This window comes from Podarcis bocagei (genome assembly GCF_964188305.1).
Source record: "Podarcis bocagei genome assembly, chromosome: 8".
Lineage (NCBI taxonomy): Eukaryota > Metazoa > Chordata > Lepidosauria > Squamata > Lacertidae > Podarcis > Podarcis bocagei.
In genome coordinates this window covers 26067598-26085872 of record NC_138133.1, presented here as the reverse complement: position 1 = coordinate 26085872, position 18275 = coordinate 26067598, and the positions used below count along the sequence as shown (strand labels likewise).

Here is an 18275-nt window from a genome sequence, read left to right as displayed (position 1 = left end):
TCAAAATTTGGCAGGCCAGTTCTGCTTCCTTGGGGTGGGTTCATGTTCATTCTGCTGAATAGGGCCCGGACATCTAACCCAAAATTCCTTTTCCGGTGGCATGAATGGATGGAAAAGCAGCTTGTCTAAGAGCACAGTTACACATGATGGTGGCGGATCAATGTCTTCATAAAGAGGCTGCCACCTCTACATCAACGAAGCAACTAAATTTGAGTGTCCAAACATGCTGAACTGTTTATACAGTTAGCTACTTTATAATGGCAAGAGATCTGTTTTCAAGCGAAGAAATAAATGAAAACAGGAAAGCAGCAGCAAGAGAACACTGTTCTTCTCCCTCTCACATCCACACCCACTCCTCAAGGTGTTTTCTCCCTTTCAGACTAATTTCCCACCCAGTGAATTTGTGCCGGACTTTGTGCAGCTCAGACCGTTAGCCATTCTGCAATGCCACGTGGGCAAGTGTTGTGGGCAATGAATGCATATAATCAAGTATACACAGAGTGAAACAGACACGAATAATTCATTTCATGTGATGATGTCTTGTGTACATGGTTCCCTCCCTCTAATAAATATGTGATCTGTGCAGGTAACTTGGCATACGTGAATTGATCCAATGAGTTCCAGCTGGATCCAAGCTTATTCAGAAGTAATTCCTAATTAATTCCATGGAATTTATACCCAGATGTATGTAATTTCCAACAAAATGGTGGTGGCCAACATTTGCAGAGAAACTGCTTGAAACCACAATCAAACATGTCCACACAGAAACCACAATCAAACATGTCCACAGCTCTCTCCTTACAATGCACAGAGTCAGTGCAAACTGACTTAGAGGCACCATAGAAAAGAGTTTCTGCTCCTAGAAGCACCATTCAACAGGGTTTTCTTTGCTAGATTCTGGAACATTATATGGCACTTCAAATAAATTCAGAAACAGCTGCAGTGTTTTTGTTTTTTAAGTGTGTGAAAAGGGATTTGATTTTTTTCTGACTCATCTGCTTTGCGACAGTCAATCTTCAGAAATTCATTTTGTTTGTCTGAAAACTGCTTCGTAGTGACATAATTACTCAGAGTTATGTAATTTGCAAAGAAACACCAGTGCTTTTGTAACTTCACTGTGCATTAAAAAGCCAAGCGGCGATGTGATGTGCAGCATGTTTTATGGCTAAAAGTGATATAATTGTATCCAGATGCAACAATTTGGTTGCGCAGAGGGATTGCTTATACAAACCTAGAATTAAAACCCAGGGGCACAATTCACCACCCATTGAAATAAAATGCAAAACTTCCTTTGAATGTGAGGGGTGTAAATTGCTGCTATGATGTCGCTATAATTGGGTGGCTTTTTTGTTTGTTGGGAGAATTTTAACTCCTCATTCTTTCAGACAAAAGGGTGGAGGCAAGAACCCCAACAAAATATATTGTTTCACCACAGAGGGTTGTATTCAATGTAACAGCAAGACTAAGCTTCCACCAGCACAAGGATTTTTCCTTGCATGACAGAGACTTCTCTCCCTCCTCTTCCTGCTGCACCCTCTAAATCTGTTCTGGGTTTCCCCCCCAAACCCCCAGAGCAGATTTGGCAATGGCACAACATACACATTGGGGGGAGGAGAAGGTGGAAACCCCTTTGATAGCACAAAGGTTTGTTGAATACAGAAGTATTTTATAACAACATACAGTGTACCTCAGGTTACATACGCTTCAGGTTACATACACTTCAGGTTACAGACTCCGCTAACCCAGAAATAGTGCTTCAGGTTAAGAACTTTGCTTCAGGATAAGAACAGAAATCGTGCTCCGGCGGCGCGGCGGCAGCAGCGGGAGGCCCCATTAGCTAAAGTGGTGCTTCAGGTTAAGAACAGTTTCAGGTTAAGAACGGACCTGCGGAACGAATTAAGTACTTAACCTGAGGTACCACTGTACAGGATGCTTATGCATTTTAGATAACCTAGTGTGAACACAGATTAAAAAACCAGCTCTGGAAATGCAGGGAGTGAGAATACAGCCTAAGTATGGCTTCACGTCCAGCGAAAACACACCACTTCCTTCCCACCCACCCTCTTCCAAGGCGAAACCATCTCACTTCTCTTTTTCCTCCCACTTTTCGGACGTATTATAACTGTTCTCAATATATGACCTTTCTGTTGCTCCTTCAGCACTGTCCTCACCCCAGGCTTTTCACACCGTGCCCTCATCCAGCCAGCCTTCCCTCGAGAGGGTGACTCTTTGCAGCCATTGCCTCCCACATCACTTTTTCCACAACACAAATATTCCTACTTTGCCTCTATCTGAAACTATGTGCGGAGGGGGGTGGGGTGGGGTGGCAGACAGCTGCACTTAATGAGACAGCTCCCTTAGGCCCCTTTGCCTGAGGCGGAGGTGGGAAACTTTCACTCCCTTGATTAATCATGTCTTTGGGGGGTCAACGGGAGGCAAGGAGGAGGAAATGTATCATCCCTTCTCAGCCTGTCTGTGAAATCATGCAGATTTCTACTCAAGGCTACACTCCTGTGAACATGCAGCAGCCGCGGACAGCAGTAGAGGCTTCTCTGCTGAGTACTGAGAGCTGCACACCTGTACTGTTCACATATTTCAATTGCAGGTGGGTGCTGGTCTTTATTTTATTTTTTGATACTTCAAGCCAGCTTCATATTTAGTGAAAGCCCTGTGGGTTTCTCCTCGGGTTCTTTATGTTTTCTGTAATGCATAGGAGCCAACTTCTGGGGGCCAAGGTCATTCAAATGGTGTGCACCATGTCATGTGATCAATTATATGGGGCGGGGCTTCACTGCTGCCTCAATTACGTTATTCAAGTTGGCTCCCCTGCTATCATGCAAGGAGCTGTACCTCAGTGAGGAACAGGGGTAAGGATGAGTGAACCCATTAATGTAATTCAAGGCATATCCAAGACATTTTAGAGGAAAATTTAGAAGGATATTTAGAGGAGTATTCAATTGACCTAACTGATAAGGGCCAAGATGGTGCAGTTTGTGTTCATTTCATTAAGCCACATGCTCAGCTACATTCGGAAACTTCAGCTGGTGCAGAATTCGGCAGCCTTGTTGCTCACCGGAGCAAGACGGTTTGAGCATTTTGAGCTGATCCTGGTCAGACTGCACTGGCTACCAATTACCAATTTTTTTGCTCTATAAGACTCACTTTTTCCCTCTTAAAAAGTAAAGGGAAATGTGTGTGCATCTTATGGAGCAAATGCAGGCTGCGCAGCTATCCCAGAAGCCAGAACAGCAAGAGGGATTGCTCCTTTCACCGTGCAGCGATCCCTCTTGCTGTTCTGGCTTCTGGGATTCAGAATATTTTTTTTCTTGTTTTCCCCCTCCAAAAACTAGGTGCATCTTGTGGTCTGGTGCGTCTTATTGAGCGAAAAATGCGGTAGTTTCTGCCAATTCAAAGTGCTGGTTTTGACCTATAAAGACTTAAATGGCTCAGGACCACAACACCTCAAGGACCGCTTCTTTCCATATGAACCTACCCAGATTCTGAGATCATCTTCTCAGGCCCGTCTTTGTGTGCTGCCTCCTCGAGAGGTCCGGAGGGTGGCAACACGAGAACTGGCCTTCTCTGCAGTGGCTCCCTGTCTGTGGAATGCTCTCCCCAGGGAAGTTTGCCTGGCACCTTCATTATACACCTTTAGACACCAGGCAAAAATGTTACTTTTTAACCAAGCCTTTGGCTGATCTGATTGACATCCTATGACCTTTTAAAATGTGTTTTCCGGGGGGGGGGGCTATTGGGTTGTTGTGTTTATTTTTATTAGGTATTTTGTGGTTTTATATCTTGATCTTATTCTGTGAACTGCCCTGAGACCCCCGGGTATAGGGCGGTATATAAATTCAATAAATCATCATCATCATCCTGGATTCTGGCCCCTCGGTTAAATCCATTGACTGCCACATTGCTCTTAATGGCAACTTCAGGCCCACCACCTATAATGGCCTGCCTCTGCTGCTGTGGCCCTCATGGACGCATGGTTCAGAGCCAGGAATTATGTGCTCCTCCTCCTCCTCTAGGGACGCAGGTGGTGCTGTGGGTTAAACCACAGAGCTAGGACTTGCTGATCAGAAGGTTGGCGGTTCGAATCCCTGCGACGGGGTGAGCTCCCGTTGTTCCTGCCAAGCTAGCAGTTTGAAAGCACATTAAAGTACAAGTAGATACAGTGGTGCCTCGCAAGACGAAATTAATTCGTTCCGCGAGTTTTTTCGTCTTGCGGTTTTTTCGTCTTGCGAAGCACGGTGTCGGAAAAGTTTTGGAAAAGCTTCAAAAATCGCCAAAGTCTTCAAAAACCTCAAAAAAGGCTACCACACCGCGTGCTATGAGTTGCTCCTCGAAGTCAAGTCGCAACTGTATTAATGGTTTTAAGAAAAAGGAAACAAACTTGCAAGACGTTTCCGTCTTGCGAAGCAAGCCCATAGGGAAAATCGTCTTGCGAAGCAACTCAAAAAACCAAAAACCCTTTCGTTTTGCGAGTTTTCCGTCTTGCGAGGTACCACTGTAAATAGGTACCGCTCTGGCGGGAAGGTAAACGGCATTTCCGTGCGCTGCTCTGGTTCACCAGAAGTGGCTTAGTCATGCTGGCCACATGACCTGGAAGCTATACGTCGGCTCCCTCGGCCAATAAAGCGAGATGAGCATTGCAACCCCAGAGTCGGTCCCGACTGGACCTAATGGTCAGGGGTCCCTTTACCTTTACCTCCTCCTCTGCTGAAGCTCCACTCCAGCAAAGGAAGACAAAGACTTCGCTGGCATAAGAGTGCAAAAGCGTTAAGAGCATTTAAATGTGTGCTTGTGGAAACTGATGGAATAGCAAGTTGACCTAATAGGGCAAGCCCCACATCAGCATCCCTGGGGCAGCCACTAGGCCCTCACCATTCTGGCAGAGTGCCTTTTACAGCTTGCTTCCTAGCAAGCAAGAGGTGGCTGCCTGGGTCTAGCTGCCATTTCCAAGGAGTACTGTGGGAAATATGAATGGTGACTGGACCCAACTGTCCAAATAAGCCCACCGTGACCGGGATCCGCGGGTGGACGCGGGATCCACCGCCAGCGGGCGCTTTGGAATGAGGTCCTCAAATCTCCAGTCGGCTCTGGAACAGGATTTCTATTATGCAGCTTCTTAAAACCATCGGAGACGCCTTTTGTGTGCGGCTGCTGTTTTGTTTTCAGACTGCCGCTGCTGGAAAGGATTGTCGTAGGAAGTACTGGAAGAGTATCTCTCTCTTTTTTTCTTGCTCTCTGGACAGATCTGCCCCGCCCTTTCCAGCTGTTGCGAAGGCGGAGAGAGAAAGAGAAGAGTTTGGAGTCTCTTTCCGGAACAGCCCCCAGTAGGGTAAGGCGAGCGCGCAAAGCTGCGCCACGCTCGGCTTTTTCGACGCCTGCCCATACTCAGGCCTGCGTGGAAACAAACGCGCGTGGAAGCTGCAAACTCGCCGCTTGTTCGACGGGCAAACCCGCTCTGCTCCGGAGAGAGAAAACAATCGCTGAACTTATCTTCGCTTAAACCAGCTGCGGTTTGTTTACAAGGAAAACCTTTTGGGGGGAAATGAACCCTCTTCCTTGGCATCCTATTCTCCCACAGGACTAGAAACTTAGGGATGGCCGCGATGGAGGAAAACGCAAGCAGGGAATCCACTCATTTTCGTCGCTGTTTCCGATCCCAGCCGCCCTTCATTAACCTGTCAATAATAATAATACGCCACTGTTTTCTACCGATGTCCGACTAATAGCTGATCCACGCAGCGGTCGCAGGAACGAACTCTCGGGGAGTGGGCTACCCGTCTCCCAGTTTCCTTCCACGTGTTGCATTGGGGCAATCGGAAGCCACCTTTGGCGCGCCCAGCCAACCGCCCTTTTGCGTGCGTGTTTTGCAACAAGCTCTTTGCCCCGCCAGCGAAGCATTTCGGATTCTTCGGAAGCTCAGATTGCAAAAAAAGGAGAAAAAGGGAAGAGTTTTTAACGCGCGCGCACAGCACGTACTAAGGCGCTCCTCCGTGGCGTTGGTTGGGCCGTCGTCGGATCCCCACCTCTGCCTCAAGTAGTGTCCCCAAAGCGAAAAGGGGCCGGTTGGCTCGAGGGCAAGTCTCCGGGCGCGATCCCGCGCTGGTGGACACGCAGGGAGGCAAGTGGAAGCGAGGAGGAGCCGGAGGAGGAGGGCGGAGACCTCCCCCTTTCCCGGGCCAAGAGCGCAGAGGAGGCGCCGGGCCGCTTTACGCGCAGCTCCGAGGGGAGCGCGCCTGGCCGAAAGCGACGCCGCCTAGCCCTGCGATGGCGGGTTCCCGTCCTCTCCACTGAATCGGCGCGCCTGGGAGGACGGAGGCGGTCCGCTCCCGTCCAGTCCCCGGCCGGCGGTGGGGTTATGCGCCTCGGGCAGCGGCGGGATGGCCTCGGCCGTGTTTGAGGGCACCTCTCTGGTGAACATGTTCGTGCGCGGCTGCTGGGTCAACGGCATCCGGAGGCTCATCATCAACCGGCGAGGCGACGAGGAGGAGTTCTTCGAGATCCGCACCGAGTGGTCGGACAGGAACGTGCTCTACTTGCACCGCAGCTACTCGGATCTGGGCCGCCTCTTCAAGCGCCTGCTCGACTCCTTCCCCGAGGATCGCCCCGAGCTGTCACAGTCCCCCTTGCTCCAAGGTTGGCACGGGTTTCCCCGCTCTCCCTCCCCCCCCTTCTATCTCTCGCCCTCGTTTCGCTTTACGCTCCTCGCCGCGTCTCCGTTAACTCGGAAGGGAGCTTCCTTCCTCGGAATTGGGGAGACGTGGGGAGGGTCCGCTTCCTCTCGTTCCCCTTTCAATCCTTTGCTGGTGGGTTTCACTACGAGCATGTGCAGAGTGCCTTTCTAGCTGCAGGGCAGGATTACAGCCAGGACTACGCCCTAGGTCCCGAGTTCGATTTCCCAGCAGGAACATAGGAAGGGAAATAAGGAAGAGAGTGGAATGGGTGGGAATCCAATAGCCAGGCTTAATCGGAGGCGAGGGTCCTCGGGGCTTGGCTGCAAGGACTGCTTCGACTCCAATACTTAAGTCCTGGGATGTATGGAATGCTTTGTTCAGAGTGCCTCTGAGCATGTGCAAAAGTAACTGCTGATCATGAAATAAAGAATTTCCTTCCAGTAGCACCTTAGAGACCAACTAAGTTAGTTACTGGTATGAGCTTTTGTGTGCATGCACACTTCGTAACTGCTGATAATGACGGTGTGAACCCAGATTGCGTACTGTCTTTGGCCCTTTAATCCTGTGGACTCTCATCATGTGTATAACACTAGGGATGCGATTGCTAGAATTAACTCCTAAAACTGCTGTAACTCTGATAGCTGCTGTATGAGGAACTGCATTTATTTAGACCTGTCTGCTCTGCTGGCACTTTGGCATGCTTTTAGATGACACTTGTGCCAAATAAGAGGTAGACAAGGACACTGATTGGTAATTTTGTGCAGGAGTTTAGTGAGCAAACCCTCCCCCTGCCATGTCAATCACTCACCTTGATTGCTGATAGCCTTTTCGACTCTCAGTGCTGATCTCTGGCCCTGTGTACGCTTGTGAGTGTTCGGTTGTGCTGATTCAGCAAATGGCATCAAACGTGTGCAAACAGTCTTTGGACATGCTGATAAGTGAGTCAAGTAATAGCCTGAGATGAAGGTACCTTGCCCAGTGATCTGTGCCAGAGGCAGGAGGCTAATTTGTAGAGCATCCTATATCTTGGGAAGTGTAGGAAGGCAGATTGGTCCATTCTAGTCTAGTCTTTCAGATTTCTAAACCTTCCGGTCTTAAAAGACTCCAGGCAGGTGATTGGCTTGGCACTGATATTAAAAAGTATAGGTAGCATAGCAACCTAAGAAAATGCCCCGTTTCCACCCAGCACATCTTAGTTATCTCAGGTGGCCTAGTCTTAGAGTGGGGTGTGAATGATGTGGTACAGTGCCTGGAAAAATCTCTCTCTATTTTTGATAGGCAGGTGGCTTGTGCCTAGGGAGGGCGGTCCATCTTAGTATCGTAGATTGATCTCCAGAACTATGGAGCATTGGCCCTTCAGGTTCAGGGCTGAATGACTCTTCCAAATAATCAGGAAGGAACAGCCCCACAGGAAGTTGTGAGGCAGTTTTGACAAGTGACAATTATACAGAGTTATGCATTTCCTGACTGCAATTCAGAAGTAATAACTATGTTGGCAAGTTTGACATTTGGTTTTGAAATGGCTCTCTCCTGCGTTCTGTTCTACTTCCTTGCAAATGTGTGGTAAATAATGGACAACAAACCCACCCACCCTAATTTTGGATTGGATCCGATGCTATTCTTACCCAGAGTTGATCCACTGAATTTAATGAACATTAAACTTAGGCCCATGAATCTCAGTAGGTCTACTCTGAGTAAAACTATCATACAGCTCAGTTAGTAGCGCATGAGACTCTTAATCTCAGGACTGTGGATTTGAGCCCCACTTTGGGTGGAAAATTCCTTCATTGCAGGGGGTTGGATGAGATGATCCTTGTGGTCACTTCCAACTCTATAATTCTATGATCTATGGACTAAGAACCCATCTTTTTAATTGTACATTCATAATTTCTGCTCCTGATTGTATTAGGACGGTTATATGGAGTCAGTGTTGTTTGTGCCTGCAAAAGTTCTGGTGCGGACATACTGCTTCCTTTCCGAATGGTGCACGTCTTGTAGTTTCCTGCTGAAATCTCGGGGAGGGGAGGACAATTTGGCACCGCTTTTGCTGTGCTAGTGTGCAAGAGTGCCCCTTCAGATGGCCAGTCATGCAGCAAAGTTGGGGATGAATCTCAGGACAACTACGGTAATAAAGCGGAATGGTTTGTGAATGGGCTAGTATAAATCTAATGCATAATTATTGTGTCCACGACACGTTGCAGAACACACCTTCAAAACAAAACAAAAACAAAGCCGGTCAGGAGGGTCACCGTATCTGAGAGTCTAGCACAGCACTTTTAATTTGATGCCAAATGGGGGCTTTCAACAAATTGCAGTATTTACAAACAAAAAAAAAGCATTTTTCATGAATGCAAAGTTGATTGATCAACACTTTCAATACATAAGCCGCTTTTATCCTTGCAACAAGTCTGTGAGGTGTCACTGTTGTGATACAGCACCTTGATCCTCTGCTGATGACATCCCAAGTGCAGCAGGGTTGCATCGTAAACTAAGGTGGCTTACAGCAGCTTCATTAATTGTGTTGAGGACTCTTTAAAGTGAAGGACAAAAGAAAACGAAGGAGAAAGGCAGGCTTGGGACTTAAGAGTGCGAATTATGGTATTAGCCATTTTTGCCCAATATAACTGATGGCATATGCATGTAATTACTATCCATAACGAAATATACCTTTGCCCCCCAGTACAGTAGAAAAGTGGTTTTACGGCAATCTTATAGCCAATCTATGCACATAATGAAAAGCACATAATAAACACTTATTGGAATTGTACCACTTTAGAATGCAAGGGAGCAGAGTGTAATAATAATAATAATAATAATAATAATAATAATAATAATAGTTTGTTTGCGCTCACCACGTTAAACAGCAGCAACTGAGTATGCAAAAAATTGGCATGCATGAAAAACGACACTAGCTCAGATTCCCTTTTGCTGACATTCTCACTTTTTATGCACTGGAAGTTTTGGATGTAGAAAAGGACTCCCATGTGTTTTCTGAAATCCACTCCCACTGCAAGCTTTCCCAGGCATGTGGGTTGTCTTTTTAGCATTGCTTTCTGTCATAAATAGCTGCTTGCCCATAACAGCAAACTCAGTAGTCCAAGGAGAATGTTTTGCTTTAGGTTTTTTTTTTTAAAAAAAATGTTATTACTATTCTTGGCAATTGCTTTAGGGGGGTCAAAAAGCATAGCTGTGCCTTACATCTCAGTTTACGGCTGTGCGTGCACACCATACATTTAAAATACATTCTAAGCACATGCACCTCCCAAGAACCTGGGAGCTGTAGCTTATTAATGGTGCTGGGAATTGTAGCTCTGTGAAGTTCTACTCTAAAACGGTAGTGTGGTGTAGTGGTTAGAGTGTTGCACTAGGACCAGGTTGACCAGGGTTCAAATCCCCCCTGCCTTCAACCATGAAGCTCGCTGGGTGACCTTGTGCCTCTCAGTCAGTGGCGTAGCGTGGGTTGTCAGCACCCGGGGCAAGGCAAGTAATTTGCGCCCCCTAACCCGTGGATTTGCGCCCCCTAACCCTAACCCCCAGATGTTGTGCCTGGTGCGGCCAGCCCCCCCTGCACCCCCCACGCTATGCCACTGCTCTCAGTCTAACCCATGGGTAGGCAAACTAAGGCCCAGGGACTGGATCAGGCCCAATTGCCTTCGAAATCCGGCCCACGGACAGTCCGGGAATAAGTGTGTTTATACATGAGTAGAATGTGTCCTTTTATTTAAAATGCATCTCTGGGTTATTGTGGGGTATAGGAATTCGTTCATCCCCCCCCCCAAATATATCCAGCCCCCCCCCACAAGGTCTGAGGGACAGTGGACCGGCCCCCTGCTGTAAAATTTTGCTGACCTCTGGTCTAGCCTACCTCACAGGGATGTTGTGGGAAGGGGAGAAGCATGAATTCCTTGGAGAAAAAGGTGGTGTAAAAGTGAAATAAATAAAAAGTTTTTCAGGAAAAGCAACGAGGGTCAGCTGGGGTGGGAAAATGCCGCAAAGTGAATGGGATTGGGTGTCCCCCGTGTGACACTGCATCAAGCCATGTATATTATATATGCATGTGCCAGCTGGATGTCAAGAAGAAACGCTACAAAGTCACGTGGAAACACTGGGCAGGCAGCAGGGGATCTGTTGTCATCGCTTGGCTCTGATTGCTGGGAAACTGAACTGGGCAATCAAACTCTATGTACACAGGCTGCACCTAGACGCTGCAGGAGACTCTGAGTACAATTGCAGGCAGGCAAGGGAAAGAGAGGCACAGAGAAGAGCCTGGACGGCTGCCTCTACTTCACCAAACTGCAAAACAGGGACTGATCTGTTTGGACAGAGGAACTCAGAGTCTGCTGAAGGTTTTACTGGATGCTGCAACTAGACTGGCAAAAGAAAAGAAACTGGCAGCCTCACCCTGTGCTATGTGTCACCAACTTTTAGAGAATTTTATATTTGTAGTCATAATAATAATAATAATAATATTGATAATTTATTATTTATACCCTGTCCATCTGGCTGGGTTCTCCCAGCCACTCTGGGCGGCTTCCAACAGAATATTAAAATACAGTAATCCATCAAACATTAAAAGCTTCCCTAAACAGGGCTGCTTTCAGATGTCTTCTAAAAGTCTGGTAGTTATTGTTCTCTTTAACATCTGGTGGGAGGGCGTTCCACAGGGTGAGTGCCACTACTGAGAAGGCCCTCTGTCTGGTTCCCTGTATCTTGGCTTCTCGCAGTTAGGGAACTGCCAGAAGGCCCTTGGCACTGGACCTCAGTGTCCGGGTGGAACGATGGGGGTGGAGACGCTCCTTGAGGTATACAGTGGTACCTCGGGTTACAGATGCTTCAGGTTACATATGCTTCAGGTTGCAGACTCCGCTAACCCAGAAATAGTACCTCGGGTTAAGAACTTTGCTTCAGGATGAGAACAGAAATCTCGCTTCGGCAGCAGGAGGCCCCATTAGCTAAAGTGGTGCTTCAGGTTAAGAACAGTTTCAGGTTAAGAACGGAGCTCCGGAACGAATTATGTACGTAACCAGAGGTATCACTTTACTCTACTGATATTTATGATGACCATAAATATCCCATAAGCAGTGTTTGAAATTGGCCGGGCGCATTTTGCACCTGTCTTTCGACCGCTTGCGACCAAGTGAAGATGCCTCAGTGCCAGGGTGGCGTCTGACATCTCCACCATCTGGAGGTGCATGTCTGGGGATCATTGGATCTGGACTGTTTCCACACACTAATACCCCACCCTTAGAATCCTGTCCGTTATATTTTATATGCACAGTCAGAATGAATTTCTGGAACCAACATGCTTTTTCTGAGCAGCCTGAGCAGGAGCAGTTATCCTTAATAGAAAGAGGTTGGAATAGGCCAGTATGTATGTGGACTGTCCCTGGATCATGGGACTCTTCTTCTTTAAGTTCTCAAAGCTCTGAACCTAGCTCAAGGTTGCCATCTGAACTAGTTCAATTGAGACTCAATCACAGTCAGTCCAGCATTCAAAAAAGAAGACTTTAGAGCTGCCTTGCCCCAAAAGGGCAACTAGGCATTCTGTTTTGGTTACCGCAGCCTTGGTTTAAGGAGCCATTTGGCACCTAGCTTATATATCTGAGTTCCTAACACGGGTGGCGCTGTGAGTTAAACCACAGAGCCTAGGGCTTCCCGATCAGAAGGTCGGCGGTTTGAATCCCCATGACAGGGTGAGGTCCCGTTGCTCGGTCCCTGCTCCTGCCAACCTAGCAGTTCAAAAGCACGTCAAAGTGCAAGTAGATAAATAGGTACCACTCTGGCGGGAAGGTAAACGGCATTTCCGTGCACTGCTCTGGTTTTCCAGAAGTGGTTTAGTCATGCTGGCCACATGACCCAGAAGCTGTACGCCAGTTCCCTTGGCAAATAAAGAGAGATGAGCGCCGCAACCCCAGAGTCGGCCACAACTGGACCTAATGGTCAGGGGTCCCTTTACCCTTTACCTTTAACACTGCCCATAAGCCTCTAGCAAAGCCTGCTGGGCAGCACTGATTTGAGGCTAAGCTATATATTATTAGACACTTACCTGGAAACAACCCTGAGATGGCTTTACGCTCACATTCTAGGTCAGAGATGGGGCACTTGTGCCCTTCCAGGTGTTGCTGGACTCCAGCTCCCATCAGCCGCAGTTAACATGGCCATTGGTTGGGGATTGATGGGAGTTGTGGTCCAGCAGCATCGGGAGTTCACCTGTGTGCAAATCCATTTGATTAAATTCCATCATAACTAGCAAGCATATGATCCCAGGCAGCCCGCGATCGCTCTCAGCTCCCCATGTTCCTGGAAGTCACCTTGCGCCGAGGCCACTGGGTGCAGCAAAGAGCCTTGTGCCTTGAATAATCAATATAGAGAAATCAAGGGTGTACATGGATGTATGAAGTGGCTGGCCCGGGTCACCCAGCCATAGGTGGCTGACCAGCCTGCTGAGAAATTCTTCAGCCAGCCTTTCTGTTCCTTTTCAGCTCATGGGCCACAGAAGCTGTGGCATGCTCTGTCAGCACCAGACTGTATTGCCTTCAGCTAACTTCCCCATCTTTCCCTAGGTCTTTAAACTAGCCAAGTTTCTTCACTCTCCGCCTCTAATGGAATCCTCCCCTAACCACCGCTACTGCTCCCACCCCCTCAAGTATTTGGACTATTTCATTCTGCTCTGCTTCTGCCACTTCAATCTTCACTGCATTGTTTTTGGGCTGTTGTTTCTTTTTGTGATCTTGGAAATGTGAAGTTGTTTCCACATTGGTTTGTGCTTTGCTGGCAGCGGGAGGGAGGAATTTGGCTGAGACTCACTATCCTGAAGCGCCCCCTGCAGACAGCTCTGGAGCACTGCTGCTGAAACCTGGAGACGAACCCAATCGGGTTTGTTTTTCTAAAATACTTTGCAAGCATTCTTGCTGTTCTGCCATTTGCACATCAGATTGTGGGTGTGTATTTGGTCTGCTTGGGGGGGGGAGTCTTATTTGCTAGCTTCCCAGTGAATTGCATGTGACCTCATACCATGTACTGCCATCGAATAGTGCCCTAGGTCTATTCATTTTGTGTTTAAAGGCCCCAGATTTAATCTCCAGGTACAGCTCAGAAAATATTCCTGTCTGATATACCCAAGACAGCTGCTGCTAGTAAGTATGGATCTGTGTTTCTAACGTGAGGCACAGAGAACAGACGAAGTGCCCGTTTATTTTGGGATTCCTGTTGATAAGGCGAAATGAAGGTGTCAGGAGTTACAGCAAACTTTAGAGAATACCATCCATTTGCATAGCCCTCTGCTAGTAGCAATTTGTTCAATAAAGTATGCACAAAAAGCTATCTATTCCTTGGGTTTATATAGCTTGTTTTATATCCTCTCTCAAATGTTAATGAAAATTTGCAGGGCAAGAAGTTGTATGGCTAACAGGCAAACATTCAAATCCTTATGGATTCACTTACAGCAAATGAATACGTTTGATATCTTTCCACATGGTCACTACCCAAAACTTCACTAACACTGTGATACTGTGTACACAATATCTCTTGTTAATATCTTTTAGTGGGCTAATTTATTGTACACTGCTTTTTCTTTTCTTTTCTTTTCTGCCTGGGAACATAAAACCTCTTGGGTGACTTTTACCTCCTGAGACTGACCCAGATGTATATCACTATTTAATATATGTGATTCAGACATGGTTATTATATACAGGGTGTTTCATGTTTCTTTCTTTCTTTGGCTTGATCCTCAGCAATTATTCACTTACAAAGATTTTGCATTTGGACAAAGGGCCCTTGGATAAAAATAATTATTGGAGGCGCACTATTATTGTGAACTAGCAAAATGCTGCCCATTATTCTCAGTGGAAGAATCCAGAAATTCATTCCGAGTGTGCAGATAAATTATAACTGATAGACATCTACAGGATGGGGTATTAGTGTGTGGAAATAGTCCAGATCCAATGACCCCCAGATGGTGGAGATGTCAGGCGCCATCCTGGCACCCAGGCAGCTTCACTTGGTCCCCAGTGGTTGATATCCAGGTGCAAAATGCTCCTGGCTAATTTCGAACACTGGGAATGGAGCAATGTTAGGCAGACCACTTAAAGAGAGCTGGTGGGTTGTACAACTTGGTAGGAATCAAATCATGCAGGCCCTTTTTAAAGAAGTTCTTTGTTTTCTATAGCAGCCTTATTTTGTTCAGTATTACATTTATACCCCACCTGTCCTCTGAGGACCTCAAGGTGACGTACATCGTTCTCTTCCTCAACAACCACTTTGTGAGGTGCATTGGGCTGAGACTTTCAACCATACAGTGGAACCTTGGTTTTCGAACGTAATCCATTCCGGAAGACCATTCGACTTCCGAAATGTTCAAAAACTGAAAACTCAATACAGAAGCCTCAATACAATAGGGAAATTTAAAACGGAAGCTGTGTGGCATGTTCGGCTTCTGAAAAGCGTTCAAAAACCAAAGCAGTTACTTCTGGGTTTTTGGCATTCAAAAGCCAAAACGTTCGACTTCCGAGATGCTTGAAAACCGAGGTTCCACTGTATTAGTAAAATATAGTGCGTTAGAACACTGTGACACCAGATGGTGCTGTAGAACTCTATGAATTTTTCCATTGTGAGGTTTAAATGGGGTTCTTCAGAGATTTTTTTAATATAGTAGTAGTAATAATAAGTTGTTTTATTTATACCCCGCCCTCCCCCGCCAAGTATAAAACACCAAGTATAAAAACAATTGATTAAAATACAACATAAAAACAAGATTAAAATACAACATTAAAATGCAGCCTCATTTCAGTAGAAACTCAAATAAAAAACTTTTTTGGGATGAAAACATAAAATCTTCACCAAGGCTGTGTAGATGCAGCCAGAGATTGTGAATGGCCCAGGGCTGAGCAGGGATTTCAACCCTGGTTTCCAAACTAGTTGGTTCAAAACAGGATGTTTAGATAGTATTAAATAAGTTGTGGTGTTTGGACTCTAAGGCACATTTGGAGCAGATTTTCCTCTTCAAAGAATTCTGGGCACTCTAATTTGTTAAGGGTTGCTGGGAGTTTTAGCTCTGTGAGTGGTAAACTGTATTGTCCAGAATTATTTGAGGCAAAGGGTGTGTTTTGAATGTGCTTTAAAGGTATAGTGTCTACGCAGCCTAGGTGCTCAAAAGTACAACTCCACTACCCTGGAATTTGAATTGTGACTTTTTGCCACAGCAGTTAAGGAGTCAACACTACAGAGTACTACAGTGTTTTCCTGGATAGTTGAAGTTAGAGCTGCCATACGTCCAGATTTCCCCGGACATTACCTGGATTTCAAAGGTGGAATTGATGGCCGAGGGGAATTTCTGAAAAGTGGTCCTGGAACTTAGACAAGTCAATCAAAACATCTTTTTTATTTTGGCTCAACAATTTTGGGCTCTTCTATAGTGGTGAAGAGCATTTGTACATATGGATTAGGCATGTACGCTGGTCTACAGGTTTCTCCTTGTTTCCTGGCAGTCTGTAACTTTCTTGAAGCAAACCAAGCGTTTCCAAAGGCAGCGGCTGCAGTTGCTATGCTGTGGCAGTAAAGATACTTTCGCAATTGATGCCCCGCATCAGTTGTGGCACATTTTATTGTCGGCAGTGTCAACAGTGTATTAACGGAGCCTGCTCAGAATCTTTGTCTGGCAAACAAAGGCTCTGACTCTTTAATTATCTAGCTGAAAGTAAATTTTTGGCTGCCTCGTTCTCCTTTGCAAGGAGCTGTTGTTTTTAATATGGCATGGGCTGTACACCCTGGCAGTGCAGCTTGCCGAAAAAGGAGCCAGTTTGTATCTTTTGTTATGAATTGCTTGCTTTTAAGTGCCCTGGTAAAAAGATCTTAATGATGTGCTGCCAATCATTTTGAATTTACAATGGTACCTTGGGTTAAGAACTTAATTCGTACCGGAGGTCCGTTCCTAACCCGAAACTGTTCTTAACCTGAGGTATCACTTTAGCTAATGGGGCCTCCCGCTGCCACCGTGCAATTTCTGTTCTCATCCTGAAGCAAAGTTCTTAACCCGAGGTGCTATTTCTGGGTTAGCAGAGTCTGTAACTTGAAGTGTCTGTAATCTAAAGCATCTGTAACCCAAGGTCCCACTGTACTGGGAACAAGACAATAGTTTTTTTAGCTGATATATGTTGTCACAGGGTTACTTGAATACATTGACTTTGTAACTAAGCCAGGCTTGCAAAATAAAGTTACACAGGTTACTAGTCCTCCTCCTCCTCCTTTTTTAAAAAGCTAGCTGTGTGCCCACTACAGTGGTACCTCGGGTTACAGACGCTTCAGGTTCAGGTTACAGACTCTGCTAACCCAGAAATAGTACCTCAGGTTAAGAACTTTGCTTCAGGATGAGAACAGAAATCGCGCGGTGGCAGGCCCCATTAGCTAAAGTGGCACCTCAGGTTAAGAACGGTTTCAGGTTAAGAACAGACCTCCGGAACAAATTAAGTTCTTAACCCGAGGTACCACTGTATATGCTAGGCTTGAGTTTGCTGAAATGGAAAAAAGAGAGAACAAATATTTAGAAAGCTTCACTGCAGAGTAACCTGGATACAATCTTTACTCATATTACTAGTCTGAGCTAAGCTATCAAAATCTACAATATTTGCTGTGATGTGCAGTTTTTTGTGACCTCCTGAATTCTGCTCCAAATTTTGATGAAATTCAACTCCCAAAGATACAGCGGCATCAGGACTTGGTAATCCTAGAGAGAGAGAAGGAAGTTATCTGTCTCCAGAGTGAAATATTCCTCTCCCCTGTCGCATCCAGGGCTCTCCTAGATGACCTGTTTATGGGGCAGTAAATCCAGATTTGTTTGCACAAAGCTTACTTACTGGTTGGACTGTGTCCAATCTTTTTTGAGCATTTGCTCTGATTTGTTCGCAGGGAGTTGACAGGATAGTGAGCATTCATCCTGAACCCATTCTGATTTGTTTGTGTGGTTGGTTATGCACCTTCCTATTAAGCAATTGTTTAGTCCGTCCCTTTCACTGTGTTCCCCTATCACTTTCCTTACTGTAAAAAGTCTGTTGTTGTTTTTTAAAGGGAATTTGTTGCACCAGGGCAACAGAACGCTATCATCCACTTTAATGCTGCAAACCTAAATTTCCAATATGCACTTGAATCCATCCTGCAAAACACCAACAGTCTAGAGGTGACCTTAGAGCAGTGTTAGAACCTCGGGTATATCAGCTAGGTGCCAAATGCCACCTTAAACCTAGGTTATGGTCACCACAACTTTTATTCACCAGGGGATTGGACTAAATGACCCTCAGGGTCCCTTCTATGATTCTGTGAGCTCACATACCGTACTTTCCCATGTATAACACACACCCCTTATATAGGACGCACCCTATTTTGGGGGACTCCAAATTAAGAAAATGGCCCAGAGTTGTTGAACTTTTTGGGGAGTAAAGGTAAAGGGACCCTTGACCATTAGGTCCAGTCGTGACCGACTCTGGGGTTGCGGCGCTCATCTCGCTTTATTGGCCGAGGGAGCCAGCGTACAGCTTCCGGATCATGTGGCCAGCATGACTAAGCCGCTTCTGGCAAACCAGAGCAGTGCACAGAAAT

General features: G+C 46.3%; 1 protein-coding gene across 1 annotated transcript in view; it reads left to right on the top strand.

Moving 5' to 3' along the window:
* Positions 1 to 6251: 6251 nt before the first annotated feature.
* Positions 6252 to 18275, top strand: part of PXDC1 (PX domain containing 1) — a 33680-nt gene continuing 21656 nt past the window's right edge. Inside the window, exon 1 of the mRNA XM_081206648.1 lies at positions 6252 to 6648. Coding sequence (XP_081062774.1) covers positions 6393 to 6648 — 256 coding nt within the window. The 5' untranslated portion in view covers positions 6252 to 6392. The remainder of the gene's footprint in view (positions 6649 to 18275) is intronic.